Here is a 17,932-nt window from a genome sequence, read left to right as displayed (position 1 = left end):
CACTGGCTACTTGATTAAATTGTTAGGTTACCCAATGTAAGCCTACACACAAATTTGGTTCAATTCCAACCAGTGGAAACGGAGTTATTGCCTTCGAGAAATTTGGATTTGAATAAAATAGTATTTACGGTGAGCACAACTATAATAAACAAACAAAGAATCGGTCATCGTAAATACTATTTTATTCAAATCCAAATTTTTCGACGGCAATAACTCCGCTTCCACTGGTTGGAATTGAACCAAATTTGGTGAACATCGTTTCTATAGACAACGTAACACTTTCATGGGGTGAACATAAAATTTTCAATTTTTTTATTATGTATTTTTATATAATAAATAGAACTTTCTTCTCCTGTAGCAAAGCGGTTACTGGGTGGAATTGAACCAAATTTTGTGTGTAGGCTTAAATTTGGTAACCTAACAATTTTATCGAGTAGCCAGTACGATTTGAGAAAAAAGTCCCTTTTGAAGAGCGCTATTGTCCATGTCCATAGCTGCTAAAAGATTATGCAGTTTGTTAGAATGTGGGTAGCTTTGTGTTACATTGCTTGACAGATAGACAGAGGTGTATTTACTACGTAAGAGTGATCAATGCAGTGAAATGTAGGCAACAATACAAGCATTAGGTCATTTAGTCAGTTGAGTCAGCTGGTCACAATATAATTATGGTCATATGGTTGATATGCTACCTCCTATCTAGGTTTCAATATTACCTAAGTGGGGAGAAACATTTGCAAAGTTATTTGTCATAACATAATAAGATGGTGTAAATATGAGCATTGCTTGTGGATGTTAGAATCAACAATAAGTCAGGAATTTTCTATCTGATAATGAGAGCTCATTTATTACATACAGAAATGAACGACTCACAGATGTTGGTACAGAAGCCAGCCTGAGACTAGCCACGAGTGTGTCATTGAAGCAGAGTCCTCCGGTGTAGATAGGAGACGTACCAGACGCGGTGCATACACTTTCGCAGTCTGGACATGGATTGCAGCTGTTGGAAAGTCACAATTTGATTAGCAACTAATACGTCTTCCATGTAGGCTATAACACTGGTCTACACAAAATTTCAGGTTTGAGTTTTGACAATTGGCTTTAGCTAATTTTAGGGCGCTGAATTCGAAAATGACCTTAGATGTTCTTTATCACATCACGTTTATGAGATATGAAATATCCCTAATTTTTGAAAAAAATCAAATTTTGACCCCCCTCTGTTGTCAAAACAAAGAATTCTGATGCAATAAACACGTTTTTACTTGCAATCATCTAGATTCAATTAGCAAACAAGCATTATTTATTATATTCACACAAATTTGCGTTGTCTTTACTAAAATTTCATGCCTTGGAATGAAAAAATAGGCATGCAAAAGAGCAACCATAATAACATCAATCGCTTCATCATGCTGACGAACATGTCGATAGGACAGTGATAAGGTAGCCTATTATCTGAATTATAGCCTACAGTTTACACACTATGCATATAGACATTCCAACGGAGTGCAGAAATTCTGAAGACGCACACAGAAATAGAAGAGTGTCTCCACGTGTCAAGGTGAGCCTTTGAGGCCACTCTTCTTCGTTCCAGTGCTGATCCTTACCCCGTGCTGTTCCAGTAGCATAGGAAACATGGGAACTTGGTGTAGCCAATTTGTTGCCCCAGCAAAAAGTTCACCCTTTTTAAATCTAGACAGATGAGCCAACCATGCTCATGGTACTTCAAATTCGCAACAACGGTTTTGATGTGCTGATATTATGCTTTCATTTGTCACCGAATGTTCTATCAGAATATAACCATACACATTACCAGTGTAAAGTAGAACACACTACCAACTTCATTTGGAACTATCAATGAATAGTCTCGATTCGACTGCAATGCATCATACTGAGGCAATCCCATTTCTAGAAGAAACCCTTCTATATTGTTGCAATAAACGAAATGATTGTGGGCAGCACAATATGGAAGCAGTATGCAATGTCACGCGTGTGCTAGCTTTCAGAGTTGCTCTTTAGCAAACCTAATTTTTATTCTAAGGCATGAAATTTTAATAAAGACAACGCAAACTTGTGTGAATATAATATAGAATGCTTGTTTTCTAATTAAAGCTGGATTACTGCGTCAGAATTCTTCGTTTTCACAACAAGGGTGGGGTCAAAAATAGATTTTTTTCAAAAATTAGGAATATTTCATATCTCAAAAACGTGATGTGGGAGAGAAAATATAAGGCAATTTTTGGATTCGCCGTCTCAAAATTAGCCAATCAGTTGTGAAAACCCAAACTTGAAAAAAAAAGTTGAAATTTGTAGACCAGTGTAACATTTCATGACAACGATACAAGGCTGATATTAGAGCATGACCGATTATCAGATCGGCAATAATATTGATTTCATGTCATACTTCGAAAGAAATATCAGTAACAGCCAATAAAATTAGAGTAATATCGGCAATTTTCGTGATGTCACAGAATGTAAGCGGGGAATCGTAGAACTATAATGTGTGACTGCTAGACTGGAATAATCGTCTATTTCTTATCACTATGGCAACTTTTTTCACAGCTTCCGGCAGCTTCCTAAATACTCGGAAGTTATGTAGTATGGTGTTTTAAGCTGTTTGGGGGATTCTTATATTGCAGCTGTTCTCCATTCCTTTCATGAAACTTTTTGTAACTTTTTCGATTTTTCGTGAGACTTTTTCAATTTTTCATGCAAATTTATGCAACTCTTTTCGATTTTTCATGCGAATAACTTTTCCTGAAAATAGTTAGTACTTTATGTCAATACATTTTTTCACTGTCCTTTAAATTTGAAGTCTTTTCTGATTTGACGTACATTCAGGCTGGACCGCCGAAAATTATATTTTCACTTCAATTTTTTCAGGAAATTAATTTTGTTGAAGTCGCCAACACTGTGTTTTGCTACAGTGCCTTGGATACTGATCCCTTCGAGTATCTAATCCTAATAATTTGAAGGAACTTGTCCTTAAATGCAACTTTTTAATGAAAAACAAATGCAGCTTTTTACAGCAAATTTTGTGAAAAATAGATGCAACATTCAACGGATTTGACTGTAACAAAAACTTGCCCTGCTGATGGGCAGAGGCGGTCTTTCTAGTCTATTTGATGCCTAAGCGAAGCCATCGCTGTAAAGCTGTTTCAACACATGCTGTTAAGTTTTGGAAATACGCCTTAAGCTAGATCTCATATCTTTTGAATATATAAACCAAATATATCGGGATCATCAGGGAGGGTACTAGTTATCGGTTTTATTGGTATCTGATCAAAAATTCTACGTCGGTCTGGCTCTAGTTGGGTAATTTGGGCCACTTATTGCATAATTCAACTGCCCATTGTAAGCAGTTTGATTACCAATGGGTTGCAAACAAAGTGATTGTGAGATCTTGAGGAGACATTATCTGCTCAAAATGAAAAACCTGCTACCTACGTGAGAATTGCTATTTCAAAGTATGACCGACTGGCAATTCTAACCCAGTACTAGTATCCAGGGTTGTAACCAAGTCACAAGGCACCGAGTCACAAGTCAATCTCACTTTTATAGTTTTGACTCGAGTCAAGTCGAGTCATTTTCAATTCACAACCGAGTCAAGTCCGAGTCCAAGTCAGTGAAAAGAGGTTCGAGTCACAGTATTATGACTCCAGTCGAGTCCAAGTCATTGTGCTGACTGCTCAGTTTCTTGTTAAAGTCTTGTTAAACCGACATTTATAACTCTGTTTGGTGATATCGAATGGTTGTATATTATTATAATATACTAATTTTCCTCACTTTTAGCAGTTTCTGGTCGCATTTTCAAGTACCAGTAGCAATAGACGAAATTCCAATGGTGTGGATACTTTACTATTCTTCGAAATTACAATGAAATGTATGTCTTGGCCATCTGCGCCTCGAGTCATATGACTTGGCTCGAGTCATGCGCAATGACTCGAGTCCAAGTCGAATCAATACACAGATTGACTCGAGTCGAGTCATTTCCGTATTTGAGAAAATCACTCGAGTCAAGTCAAGTCATCAGAAAATCGTGACTCGAGTCATTACAACCCTGCTAGTGCCTTACCTTTGACTGCCTGTCCCGGCCAAGTAAGTCTCAGAACACGAGGTACAGCTCATTGTAGCAGTTCCTAGGGCACTGTATGCAACTGTGACAAATATAAAAACATATATAATCACATGCATAAGTAGTGATAACGTAATAAAAGGATATGCTATACCGAGTCCCAAATAAGCTGGCAGGTAAACCAACTTATGTTCTTGTTTTATGCCAATATCTTATCACTACAAATATCTCTTTGTAGGTTTGTATCTATTATGCCAATGTCATCAATCTTGATAATGTCGTCAACTATCCTACTTGTGCAGCATCCATATCCATAACTACTATCTGTGAAAAAGTCTACCTGAAATTCTCAACATATTTTTCAGCAGTAGGGCATGGACAAGATGCAGGGTACTGCAATTTTGAATTTTTTGTAAAATATACGAGCCAGTTTAGGGAAACTAGTTAATTCTAGTCCAATTATAGTGATTAGAGATAAATGCCGGTAGTGAAATACCGTATATGATCTCATTTGTGAATTGCTGATTTGCTCTAATTCTAATCTAATTTGCAAAATGTTTCTATGATCTCATCTTGACTCCAATCCAAAAAAAATGTCCACCCCCGTTACACGACATCCTCATCAAAGGGAAATATCTACTTCCCCCACCCAATATCAACCTAATTAAGAGATCTATCGACTACTCATAACCTATCATTCGGAATGAATTACCACAAGATATCCATGAATTGCCTTAAATAACAGATTAAAAAAAGACCTACTTCATCACCTCTTGTCGTTATACTAACACTGTTGCCCTACCTCGCCCAGACATTGCTTCGTTGATCATTTGCCACCATCGTTTAATTTTTGTTTTATTCTCTTTTTCAACCAACATTTTTTACAGCCAGACTGTTCAGAGTCAAGTGTGCCTGTTTGATGCTGGTGTGATCAGACTAGATGACCTTCACGGTCTTATCGATCATTCCTATCTAACACCGAATACTGCGCATGCATATTTTCTGTGCCACCATCGTTGCCGTCTGTGTTTCATGTATTTTGGTTGGATGAAAATAAATACTCTCTCTCTCTCTCTCTCTGAAACGAGCCAAGCATGCTGTACAGGCGATTTTTCTTGCTTATGATAAGGAAGCTTGATTTGAATTGAACTGAGCTTGATCTACTTTCCAGTTTTCAGTAATTCTAATTGTAAACTAATTTGGTAAAAAAAAACTGTGCAGCTTTAATTTCTATTTTAATCTTATTTAGAAAAGCCGCATATTTTTTAGTTATCCCACTCTGACACGTCAGCATAATAATATTTCATTAAAATTGCCAAGTAGAAATAAATGACATTGTGCACTTGACACAGCTACCACTAATCGTGATTCCATAACACTTTTACCTGTTAAAGATTCCGTGGCAGCGCACGAGCACGATACCGAGGAGCAAGTCGCACAAAAGTATCCGTCAGGCGTTGTCAAGCCCTAGAAGTAAAACATGGTTTATGAAGGTTCACCAGATTTGGTTCCTTATAAAACAGCAATGATTCGTGCACACTAATCCGAATTGAGTATAAAATGTATTGTTTCAAGTGCGAAATGATCAGGGCGATTTTTTTAAGTGTCAAAAAAGGCAAAATTAGGTCAAAATTGTAGCCTTAGGTTCAAAAATGTCAAAATTTTATACGAAGTGAAATATTTTTCTGCAACCTGCGTTTTGTTTGTATCATAGATTTTGCACTGTCGGTGAACTTATCATTTGACATTTTTCAGCTTGTAGCCTACTTCATAGGCCTAACATTGCAGACGGCCCAATGTCTGCTCATTGCGAATCATAAACGGTCAAATGAAACAAATACGGTACGTTGACATGGTGTTATGCTCAACGTACAGCAATATCCTAACTGAAGTAAGACTGCTTGGGAATTGTATGGGTCTTATATCGAAAAGCGTGTGATGAAAAATTGTGATGTAGACAAAATTGTCAGAATGAAGCAACACGATATGTCACCAGCAATGTACGCACACAAAAATTCAACTGCTACTGTTGAACGTTCTTTCTCCATTCTTGGCAAGCTGCTAGTAAGGACAGACACTTTCTACCCGAGAATGCAGGAAGTATCTTTCGTTGTACTACATCGACTTTTAATCATTTCTACCATAATACGTGATGCAACTACTGGAATTTTTCACAGGGCCAGGTTTCTTTAAAATAAAGTTTTTTTCATGTAAAAATTTGTCAGTTTTTGAGTCAAAAAAGTTTTTTCAGGCTACTTCGTAAGGACAGACCGTTCCAACCAGAAATGAAGATAAGTAGCACAATTCTAACATTATGTGGGTATATAAAAACCTAATTTGCATACATTAGGTCAAAATTTGGTAAAAATATAGTTTTTCAAGGTAAAAAAATGACAAAATTTTGATTTTTTAAGTCAAAAATCTTCTGTTTTTAGGTTAAAAAAAATCGCCATAGATATGATCTTTTCGAGTACTGGTACAGTACTGAAGTGATACTCACCTTTTCACATTTCACATTCATCACAGAGAAATATAGTTTTTTAATACAATTTCCCACTAGTAGTCTTGAAACATCTATTTGTCGTATCACAGCAAACTAATCAAGTACCGTAGTACAAAGCTGATCAGTGAATGTGAAATCGTGATCAGCCCAGAGCATTGTCACAAAAGGCAACGAAATAGGCACAAAAGGCCGAACAAATACCCGATTAACCTTTATTGTGATGTGTCACTGACATTATTTACTATCGGTCGCAAATCAAACGTCAACATTATGAATACTAAATAGTCTCATGACGTCGCAACAAGTGAGACTCAAATCAAATGAAATCACTCGGGCAGCCTACTTGATTTTGCTCAGCCCCATCTGGGTGTCTGATTTCAAAGACTACCCCAAGTCGTTTTGACACCTTTATATCTTTTCATGGATGAATGATACCACTGTATTGCAATCTTGTGATGTTTTGACCTGATAAAATTTTTAATAAAAAACTGAACCTAATGAGTAGGCCTATTGGCACAAAAGCAAACGAATTACAGAGAGAGAACGACTTTATTTCATTTTATTAAATGAAATACACATATATATACCATTGCAGAGCATATTCATATTGAAATGATGATGAACCCGAATATTTTCGGCTGACACTCGTCAGGGGTAATCGTCAGCAACTAGTAGAGAAAACGAAGTTCTGTACCTCCAAGAAGCTCTTTAAATGAAATATAGCCTACTAGGTAGGCCTACCATGAAGCCTCATCGAGGAATATATCTTTTTGGCATTACTTCGACAAAAATCACAGAGAAGGATCTGTCATAAGTTGACTCACTCTGCATAGCCTGCACAAGTGCACAATGGGTAGGCTATTCAAAAATGACTTTTTTTTCACGAATCGTACTGGCTACTTGATAAAATTGTTAGGTTACCTTATTTAAGACTGCACACCAAATTTGGTTCAATTCCAGCCAGTAGCCGCATTGCTACAGGAGAAGAAAGTTTCTATTTATTACGGTACGGTATATAAAAACAAATAACAAAAAATTTGAAAAAATTTTCTGTTCACCCCATGAAAGTGTTAGGTTGTCTATAGAAACGGTAGCAAATTTGGTTTAATTCCAACCAGTGGAAGTGGAGTTATTGCCGTCGAAAAATTTAGAATATGAATAAAATAGTATTTACGGTGACCAATTCTTTAATTATTTATTATAGTGGTGCCCACTGTAAATACTATTTTATTCAAATCCAAATTTTTCGACAGCAATAACTCCGCTTACACTGGTTCGAAATGAACCAAATTTTGTGTATAGGCTTGAATTAGGTAACCTAACAATTTTATCAAGTAGCCAACGGTACGATTTGAGAAAAAAAGTCATTTTTGAATACCCCTACTGCACATAGAGATCTAATGGAGCCACGTTACTATGCTGCTACACAGAGAGGGTCCATTTTCAGATCATTGCGTTGAATTGAGCACGGTTATTTAAATAGCAAGAAATACAACACTTACAGATGGGCATAAGGTGCATTGTAATCTCCTCGGACTCTGAACATTCTGAGCGTAAGTACTCTGGCAACTGCACGAATAACCTTGGAAAAAATACGAATCATAAGTCATGTGCCAGAACGTGTGAACGATAGGGCTGCTAAAATCAACTTTTTTTTTCAATTTTACTGGCTACATGGCGAAATTGTTTGATAGCCAACAAAACGCTGCACACCAAATTTGGATCAATTCCGGCCTGTCGAAGCAGGCTAAAATTTTCTACTACAATAGCTTCACTTCTACGGGTTGGAATCAAACCAAATTTGTCATGCATCGTATACCCGATCAATCTTTGCGGATGGATTATTTTCAAAGTGGTCTGGTGCACAAGACATTAGTATTCAAGCACCATTAACCCCACATACAACAACAACATGCCTCGTTTTTTAGAAAATCCAACAATTTCATTTTTACTCAATAAATCCAAAAATTTCTACATATTGGAAATGAATCAGATTTGAAATGCATCGTTTATTCAGAAAATCCAACAATTTCATTAGGAGGCCAGTAAAATTTAAAATTTTTAAATTTTTATATAATAAATATTTTAATCTAAAAAAATTATTCTAAATTGCTTTGCTTCTACAGGTTGGTATTGAACCAAATTGATAATGCATGTTTTTTTAGAACACCAATCTATTCCATGAGGCGGCCTGTGAAATTTGAAAACTTTTGAGTCTTTTTATTAGCCTAAATCTCAAAACTTTCTCGAACAGCAATGCTCCTACATCAGGGGTGGCCAACCTTTTCGGCCAAAGGGCCACATTCCATTGACGAACCATCGCGCGGGCCATTATAGGTCAATATTATTGGTACTTGAGTATACTGCGGATCTACTGTCTATTGCTGGGCTCAGTTTGCGAGAGTTGGATTATTCGGCGCCTGGACATATCGATATCGAAAGTTTCGGCCAACATGTGTCAATCATTTTATGCCTATGTTTCATCGTCGATGGTCTTTCTGCGAGCGCAAACGCAAGGTCGCATGTTGGACGACACTTTCTCTCGTAATTGCGATTATAATTAGACTTAATCTGGTACATTAGGCATTCTTTCATTTTCAGGAGTGTGACAAATCGAGTGACAACATATTGCAGACAGCGTGAAGAAAATTTTTGCTTTAGATAACTCTACCGCAGAATATTCTGCTTCATTGTAATGTACAAAATCTACCAAAATTTGACCGGCCCATGGATCTGCTAATGCGTCAAAACTGATATTTTAGTCATCACATCCCAAGCCAGACTAATCAAATTTTTGGTTGGCCACGCAAGTTCACAATCTGGGCAATCTATTTTTGGTAATATGACTAATTTCTAAAATTACCTGGCCGGCCACTCAAAAACTTCTGTCCTACAGGTTGGAATTGGGCCAAATTTGGTACACTTCATTTTTTCCGCCAACCCAACAATTTTATCAAGTAGCCAGTAAAATTTGCAAAAAAGACATTATTGATCAGCCCTAAATCCACCCACCTGATGTGTCAACCTGTTGACCGGTACTGCAATTCCGACAGCTTAACGTCCCAAAGTCAAAATAGAGTGACTGCGTCGTGCATGATGACGGGAGAACTTCTTCAAACGAATTTTGAGCATCAGTCGTCATTATCCATGTAACAAAAACAGGTATTATGCAGATTATACCGCTTTTCATAATGTAAGCTAAATCACCAAGTCATTAAATCTGATATAAAAAATATTTCAAGTTTGAAACACAGTAACATCTCAACAGCACTGAGAAAATTTCCAGTATGCACACTTTGACAACCACATTGAAAACTTGAATTTACCAGCGATGACTGTAAAGCTAAAAATACCACTCTGAAGTTTTGAAAATGCGCCTTAAGCCATATCTTGCGAATATCGACCTAATATATCGGGAGTGTTGGAGAATAGGTGTTAGTTATCCATATTATCAGCATCGGATCAAATACCTGTCGCACTCTTGTTTTGACAAACCAAAACTCAAAGGAAATGTGTCACCATTTTTTGACCATAACAAACAGATTGATCAAGATACGAATCATAAGCCTACAAAAAGACAAATAGTTATTGGTGAATGACACGATAGCTTTGTGCGCATTTTGATCCTCCAATACAGCTGGCATTAGCACAATCCAACTCTTAGTATCAATACATCCAATTTACACAGTGATCTACTGTAAAAAATGAACACCTACACCTGTAAATAATGTTGCTCGCAATGCGATAGTATTATCAAAACCAAATACTTCGAGCCTGGCTTGTGCAACTAGAGAGTTCTGGTTGTCTAAGTAGACAAATTGGAGTGAATTGCCGTTTTAAAATCTAATATGTGAAATGTTTCCTTGCCCTAAGTCTAATTTAATTTGTGAAATCTTCCTACACTAATATTTTATTATAATCAAATTTTCAGTTGTCCTGAAAAATCTACAGGTGAACTAGGCTAGATAGTAGCCTACGAAATGAACCAAGCTTGGTGTGCAGAGAGACATTTTCTTTTCTCGTGTTCTGATTATGATAACAAATTCTGACTTGATATCAACTCAGCTGGATTCAATTTCCAAATTCAGTAATGCAGATCTAATTTGGAACAAACTGTGTAGGTATAATTCCAATTCTGATTTAATTTTGAAAGCCTGAAAATATCCTAGTTTATAAGTCCTGATTCGAGTCTTACAATGCATCCAATATATATAGTGAACAGAAAACACAATACCTATAATGTTGCTCTCAACAAAACCCTAGCAATTAGTATCATTCAAATACGTATACCAATTCGCCGATAATAAGATGAATAGGCTCAAGATGAATATAACGCAGTGCTAATGTCTTTATGATGTTAAACTTGCGTAATCTGACTCTATAAGGTTACTTGTACAATTCGCTGCCCGCTGTGTATATCTTTCTTTACACGGACTGGCTTAAACGGCAATGAATGACTTGTTGGCTGACCTACCACAGAGTCTTTCTGGTACACCCGCAGTTCGATCACACGGATAACTTTCTTCGTTTCTGTCTCCACCATTAAGCCAGTCGTACCAAAGTGAAATGTCGAATTTATATTTCCGAATTCAATGACTAAATGAATATTTACGTTGTATTACAAAAATATCTCTATACAAATTTAACCAAACATATATTATACCACACTTACTATGTCCTGTTGGGTTGTCACTTACTGTATAGCATCTCGAGTCTCGGAATACTATATATGCTTCAATCTATGTGATACCGTGTACCCATAATGTAACGTACCGTAACCACTATACGTGTTTCATGTCCTAACTCCTATATCATGCTTCCGAGATATTCTATCGACTTTACTATATTTGTTATTACTGTTATATGCATAGCCTTACCTACATACCGTTAAAATGAACATTTAGTTTTAGAATATAGAGGCGATGACTTTAAACTACAGAATATATGACAAGTAATTCTTCCAATCCTTCCTCTACCAGAGTTTAGTCGAAGGGTTAGCGACTATTGCTGAATTACAATGTAATTCAAGCGGTTCGTTTTACATAACCGGTTGCCATATATTTAAAATACGAATCATTACCTCAAGTTTATTGATATGTAGGGCTGGGCAAAATGATTCGAGTACTCGAATCTGAATCGAGTAGTAATTCTAATGATTCGAGTCGAGTAGTAAAAGACAATTTTTTCGAGTACTGAAATTATACGGTCATCGCAACTGAAAGTTAATTTACTGACGAGAATTATAGTTTTGATACTATTTTCCACTGAGGAAGCAGTGAAACCTTTATTAGCCGTGTTTCAGCATACCAGGCACAGTACAAAGCTACGGACGTTACTGGAAATAGTACATTTCCGAAGTCATTATCATCAAAAAAAATTGTTAAGAAGTGAAATGAAATCGGTATGGTCGATTTTTGTGATTAATGTGATGGATAACGGGCATTACGTTCTTTGTGGTGGCATAAAAGGTTCATATTTGGACTTCGACATAGTACATCCTGTTGTGACGTCATAATGAGTGATACTCGATTACTCGACTCGACTCGAACCATATTACGTGATTCAGAATCGAATCACTCAGGTACTCGATTTTGCCCAGCCCTATTGATATGTCTTGATTCGCAAGCCGTCGACAAAATAACATTGACACATGTAATAATAACAAGAAACTTAACGGTGTAGGACAAGTGTGATCGATATGACTCTGGGTACTACCACAGTGTCACGCTTTAAAAAAAAGCGAGGCCACCATCCACTCTGTGATGGCCCAGCTCTCAGCTCGACAACGTTGATGGCTTTTGCACCGGTACTGGCGATCTGGCAACACAAAATAATAATTCACTGGAGTAACAACTTTTTCCTCGGCCATTTGATCGTCCCGCTGTTCTGGTTGCGGAACCAATGATGAACCAGTGTACCCCAGTCTGGATTTTTCCATGGTAAAATTTTTTTTAACACGAAAAGTCCAACCACAACCAAAAATATTTTGAATCAATCAATCGCGTGGGACATAGCGTAGTGGTGACGATAAGCGCCTACCAATCTGGCGGAGTCCCGTCGGAGGTTTATCTGGGCTCCTCTTACCCCCAAAAAGCCCGGGAAAAGACCCGACGGAAGAAAGCACTCACAAGGAATGAAAATAACTAGTAAAAGGGTCGTGGCTTCAAAAATATCAACATCGAAAAGGAACTGTGACATCGGGCACTCTAGGCAGAGGTGGATGTGAGATTACAAGTCAGTCAGTCAGTCAGGTTTATTAATATTTTCATCGTTTCAAAACATCACAAGATTGCGATACAATGAAAAGATAGGAAGGTGTCGAAACAACTTGGAGTAGCCATTAAGATCAGACACCCACCTTAGCCTAGGCGAAGTAAATAAGAGGCATGCACACTGAATGAAAAGTAATGCAGAGAATATAAGACGCAAGCGACAAAATGGGGTGGCATGTGGCGGAGGGCGAGGTCGATGTTAGGTCGTGGTCCGGTAAACCTGAAGACTGGCTGGTATTGATTTAGAAGAAATCGCTTGTATTTCGACTTGAATGCGGACATGCTCGACGACTGTCGGATAGCTGGCGAGATGCTGTTCCACAATTGAGGTCCGGCATACTTGATAGAGCAAGAGGATCCCAACTGCGTGTCGTTAGACATCCTCCTATCTGTTCATTACATCGCATGGTGTCTTATCGCATTGTATATTGTGTGGGACTGTTCAGATGAAAAATATAACTCAATGATCTAGTGTTAATAATATTTTCATCATTTCAAAACACCACAAAACAGCGATGCAATGAAAAGATAGAGGTGTCGAAACGACTTGGAGTAGTCTTTGAGATCAGACTGTATAGAGTCAAGTAATAGTGCTTGATGCTGGTGTGATCAGACTAGTTGACCTTCACGGTCATATCGATCATTCCTATCTGATACCGAACACTATGCAATGCATGCGTTTTTCTGTACCACTATCGTTGCCGTTTGTTTTAATGTAGCCTATTTTGGTTGCATGAAAATAAATATTTTCTCTCTCTTTCTCTCTCTCCCTCTCTCTCTCTCTCTCTCTCGCTCTTTCTCTTTCTCTTTCTCTTTCTCTTTCTCTCTCTCTCTCTCTCTCTCTCTCTCTCTCTCTCTCTCTCTCTCTCTCTCTCTCAGACACGCACCTTGGCCTTAGGCCCCGGGTCTAGACCAGAGGTGTCAATACGCCGAAAGTCAGAGCTAAAAACCTTTTAGTTTGCCTGTCGCTTTTATAAAATTAAATGTCGATACTCCGTGAAAACAGCCCCGAAATTTCTCAGGCTTTTTTCCTGATTGGAGGATTACAATACTTTTACTTGACAAACTGAAAATAGCGAAAAGTAAGTAAGTAGATCACAAAATATTATGAAGTAGAAGTAGTGAAATTACAGAGAAGATATGGTGCCCACGACGAATCCCATGTAGTGGGTTCGAACTAGTACTACCATGACGTCACGAATTTTCAATTTTGACGCAACAATTGATTGATATGTATGGCTCTTTGGAAGTTAAAATGGAAAATATAGGGCTAACATGGCTTTTCAGACGAAAAAGGTTCCCGACCACTGGCATATATATATATTGCTATCAATTTTTTATATTCTCTCTGCTCACGTAATCATTTTCACCGGTAAAGCTGAGTGAGGTGTGTTGTAAAAGGTAGGACCCCCGGGGCCCCTATCGTAGGCCCCGGGACCCCTAAATATTAATTAAACATCTTCGGGCGTACCCGTTGGTATAGTGACTTCGTTACATGATGCTATTTCGTGACCTCCTATCTGCTATGTCAAATGATATTGAAATCGCCTAATCGTACTAAACTGAAAGACGTACGCAGTCGTACACGATTTCAAATTGGTATTTCTTTACTGCCAAATAATGTTCCCTGCGGGATGGGATTTGTATTGTGGGGCTCAGATCGCCACAGTGTTGGGATCAAGTCACTACCTTCGAGTCACGAGTCATTTCGAGTCATTGTACATTTTGACTCGAGTCAAATCAAGTCAATTGACTTTCGAAAGTGACTCGAGTCAAGTCAAGTCACTCGATTTTTGGAGGTAACTCGAGTCAAGTCGATTCAAGTCACGAGTCAAGTCAAAATTCAAGTCTCATAGTTGCCTTTTCGAAGTATGAGAGAGAGAGAGAGAGAGAGAGATATTTATTGATTCGTCCAACCGAAACGAAAATAACATTGGCGCATGAAATTATAACACGATACTTTTAACGGTGTAGGACAGGGCATGATTACGTCATTGCATTTTACTAGCTGTCTGTAATGAGCGGTCAATGGTCATTGATTCTGAACTGATGAACGAATGTAGAGTTTAATATACACGCGAGAAGGTGCTGTATCACTCACATATACGTAGAATTGTTAAACTACGTAAGTAATTGCATAGCCTCAGTTTATAGTTAGTTAGTTACCAGCCAAAATAGAGAAACGAATTGATAAGATGCAATACACTATCCATTTACATCTTGATATGATACAATTCAAGTCTTCGTCAATATTTGAGGAGCATATAGACTATATACGAATTCAATTTCAATAAAACAAGATGTTTGGCTAAGGTAATAACAGAGAACAGAAATGGATATTTTGCTATTAAATTACTTTACTGTTAGTTTACGACAACGTAAGCTGTGAGCTTCGATCACTTCGTTTGTGGTCAATATATTTCTGAGAAAACGATGGAGGCTTGTTAAAACATACGATCATTGAAGGATTGGTCGCTCGCACGGGTTACAACAGCGTTTCGCGAACGATCCGAACATATGGAAAATACAGTGATTTTTATCGACACCGATTACTTGGTGACTTGAAATTGACTCGTGAATTTTGCTCCGAGTCACGAGTCAATCCGCATTTCTGAAACGTCGAGTCAAGTCAAGTCAAGTCATTTTAGCAAAGTGACTCGAGTCAAGTCAAGTCACACGAAACAGGTGACTCGAGTCTGACTCGAGTCATCCCAACACTGGATCGCCAGGACAGGAATATTCGGCGCCAGCCATTTAGACGCCTATGGACAATTAAACACATACATTGGTTATCACAAGGGCAGTCTTTTTCGGCCAAGGTCTTCTCGCTGCTGATCTTTCTGGTACACTTCTCGGAGTCGCATGTTACATGGCCTATAACTTCATATGTCTTGATCCGTCGTGGCGCGGTAATGGCGGACGTCGAAGTGCCAATTTCTATAAATCATGCATATTTTTTGATAAGGGAAGGGTACCCAACAATCAATATATTTGACGGGTGTAACAGACGGGTGTGTCGAGCTGGAGCAATAGGTAGCTGAGCTTGCGACTGGCTGTCTTTAGGTTGGTGATTCCTTAACTCACATGTTCACTCGGTCGGATGCAATACAGAAGATATACATACGGTTTTTTTTCTTTGGGCTGTCCGCCAACATATTTATCGCTTAAATAATTTCAATACATATAATTTATATTTATATTTTATCGCGCGCACTCGCATTCACACACATGAAATATACAAACACAGTGCATGCACACATTCTCACATACACATTCAGATTTCGCCGCGTTCTTTTCCGTTTCGTCCATCATCCTTCGTCCGTTGGTATTCATCATCATTGCTTTCGTCTTTCTCTCTTTCGTCATCGTCCTTATTGTCGTTTCCTTCCCCATCGTTCCTTCTTTTTTCGGATAAGAATGTTTGAATTTTGTTCGTCCACTTTTGTATGCTCTAATTTATGAGATTTTCTTTTTGCAGTTTTATTCTCTGCAACATTTTCTTCAGGATGATTTCCGCCGTGTTCTTCCTCCATGTTTTTCGTCTGACAAGTATCCGTTTGATATATCTAGGTGCTGTTTATATCGCAGCACCGTACGCTAGTATATCGATATCAGCGTCAACTTTACACTGTCTTCATTCAGCTTGTTGTGAAGTATCATTTCTCTGTTCGTACGCCGCAATCGGAGGGCCTTTTCTATATTCTTCAGTACTCCTGTTGTTACTCTGCAGTCTGCGAAGACGTGATCCACTGTCTCGTATTTTATTCATCAAAATTCGCATTTATACACCTCGGTTTTTCTTTTAATCAGTCTTAACATTCCCCTGTTAAATCTTTTTAGGCCGAAGATATATCCATCCTTTGATATCCTATAGTTTATATATAACTTATATAACTTGATAAGCTGTTTTTTGACTTCTTATACCATCCTGAAAAGATGAAAACAATCTCGAGATCGATCTTGATCAAGGAGAAAGGCGGAGGTGGAATGGCCTCCCCAGAACACAAATCAATAACCTGCAATATAATCAAAATGAAAGACTTGGCAAACATTGAAACTCCTGTAGAATTCTGGCAAAAACTGGCGGTATACCAATTGGGCTCTAAGATCAAACCAATTAATTCCAAATTATTCAAAAACACCGTTCAACACATAGACATTCCAAACAAAGATTGGGCAACCACTTTACGGGATTACAAAAAATTAAACTGGGAACAAAAACAATTCCCAGAAACCAACTTCAAAAAAATTTACAAAACCACAATAAAACTGAATGAAAGAGAAGTCGCTATGACACCAAATATCAACTGGTGCCAACTGAACAGGTCTAAGAAAAATCTCGCAACACAACCATCTAATATACGTACGGTTCGTGGATGAATCTCAAGTCTCAGGGGCGACTTGAGATAAACGTGGGTTTTTTTGCTTGAAAATGCGTTACAATTGTAGCGTTTAAGCCAATCAGAACGGTTGGTAAACAAACAAAGATTGGGCAACCAACTGTATATGTCTTAACTCCGAGCCTTACCCTAAGTCACTCATTGTCAGACTTTGATATTTCAGAATTCCTTCATCATCAGCCAGCACCTTCCATGTCATCAAACTATCCGCTAAGATTGCTAGCATTCTATAATTGCTCGTCTTAATATTTTGTGACCATGACTAAGGGCGTGCGGGGAGCGTGCTTAAAAAAGTTTGAGAACCACTGTTTTGGTGTCTCGATAGCAGAATGTAAATATGGGTTTAAAGAGAGTTGAAAATGTACCATGTTTAACATTGTTTCGAATCATGATGGCAAATAGATATTTTTTTAATTAACCGTCACTTTCTCAACACATTCACTGAACAGCATTTATTAACAATGGAATTTAGATATAAAATTAAAATATGATTGGAGAGTAGCCTATATAGCTAAAAAAATTCATTCGGCCCGCCAAAGTATTTTCTACTTCTCATTTGGCCCGCGGAGAAAAATAATCGCCCACCCCTGGCCTAGGCGATGTAATGGATGCATGCACATTGCACAATAAACAACGTAAGTAGCCTATTGATTGAGGTTGGAATGACAAAAAGCAAGCCACTATACGT

The 17,932-nt window shown here is 37.9% G+C and overlaps 1 protein-coding gene across 1 annotated transcript in view; it reads right to left on the bottom strand.

The window, feature by feature from the left end:
• Window positions 1-9,819, bottom strand: part of LOC145435508 (meckelin-like) — a 36,454-nt gene extending 26,635 nt beyond the window's left edge. The window contains exons 1-5 of the mRNA XM_080312787.1: window positions 9,585-9,819; window positions 8,075-8,154; window positions 5,455-5,536; window positions 4,070-4,151; window positions 871-997 (exon numbers count right to left, since the gene is read on the bottom strand). Of these exons, the coding sequence (XP_080168913.1) occupies window positions 871-997; window positions 4,070-4,151; window positions 5,455-5,536; window positions 8,075-8,154; window positions 9,585-9,762 (549 nt within the window). The 5' untranslated portion in view covers window positions 9,763-9,819. The remainder of the gene's footprint in view (window positions 1-870; window positions 998-4,069; window positions 4,152-5,454; window positions 5,537-8,074; window positions 8,155-9,584) is intronic.
• Window positions 9,820-17,932: the final 8,113 nt, after the last annotated feature.

Source organism: Botryllus schlosseri, chromosome 3 (assembly GCF_051294905.1).
Source record: "Botryllus schlosseri isolate E-star chromosome 3, Bs_hap1, whole genome shotgun sequence".
NCBI classification, from domain to species: Eukaryota; Metazoa; Chordata; class Ascidiacea; order Stolidobranchia; family Styelidae; genus Botryllus; species Botryllus schlosseri.
Note: the sequence above shows the minus strand (reverse complement) of the source record. Positions and strands in the feature narration are given on the sequence as shown.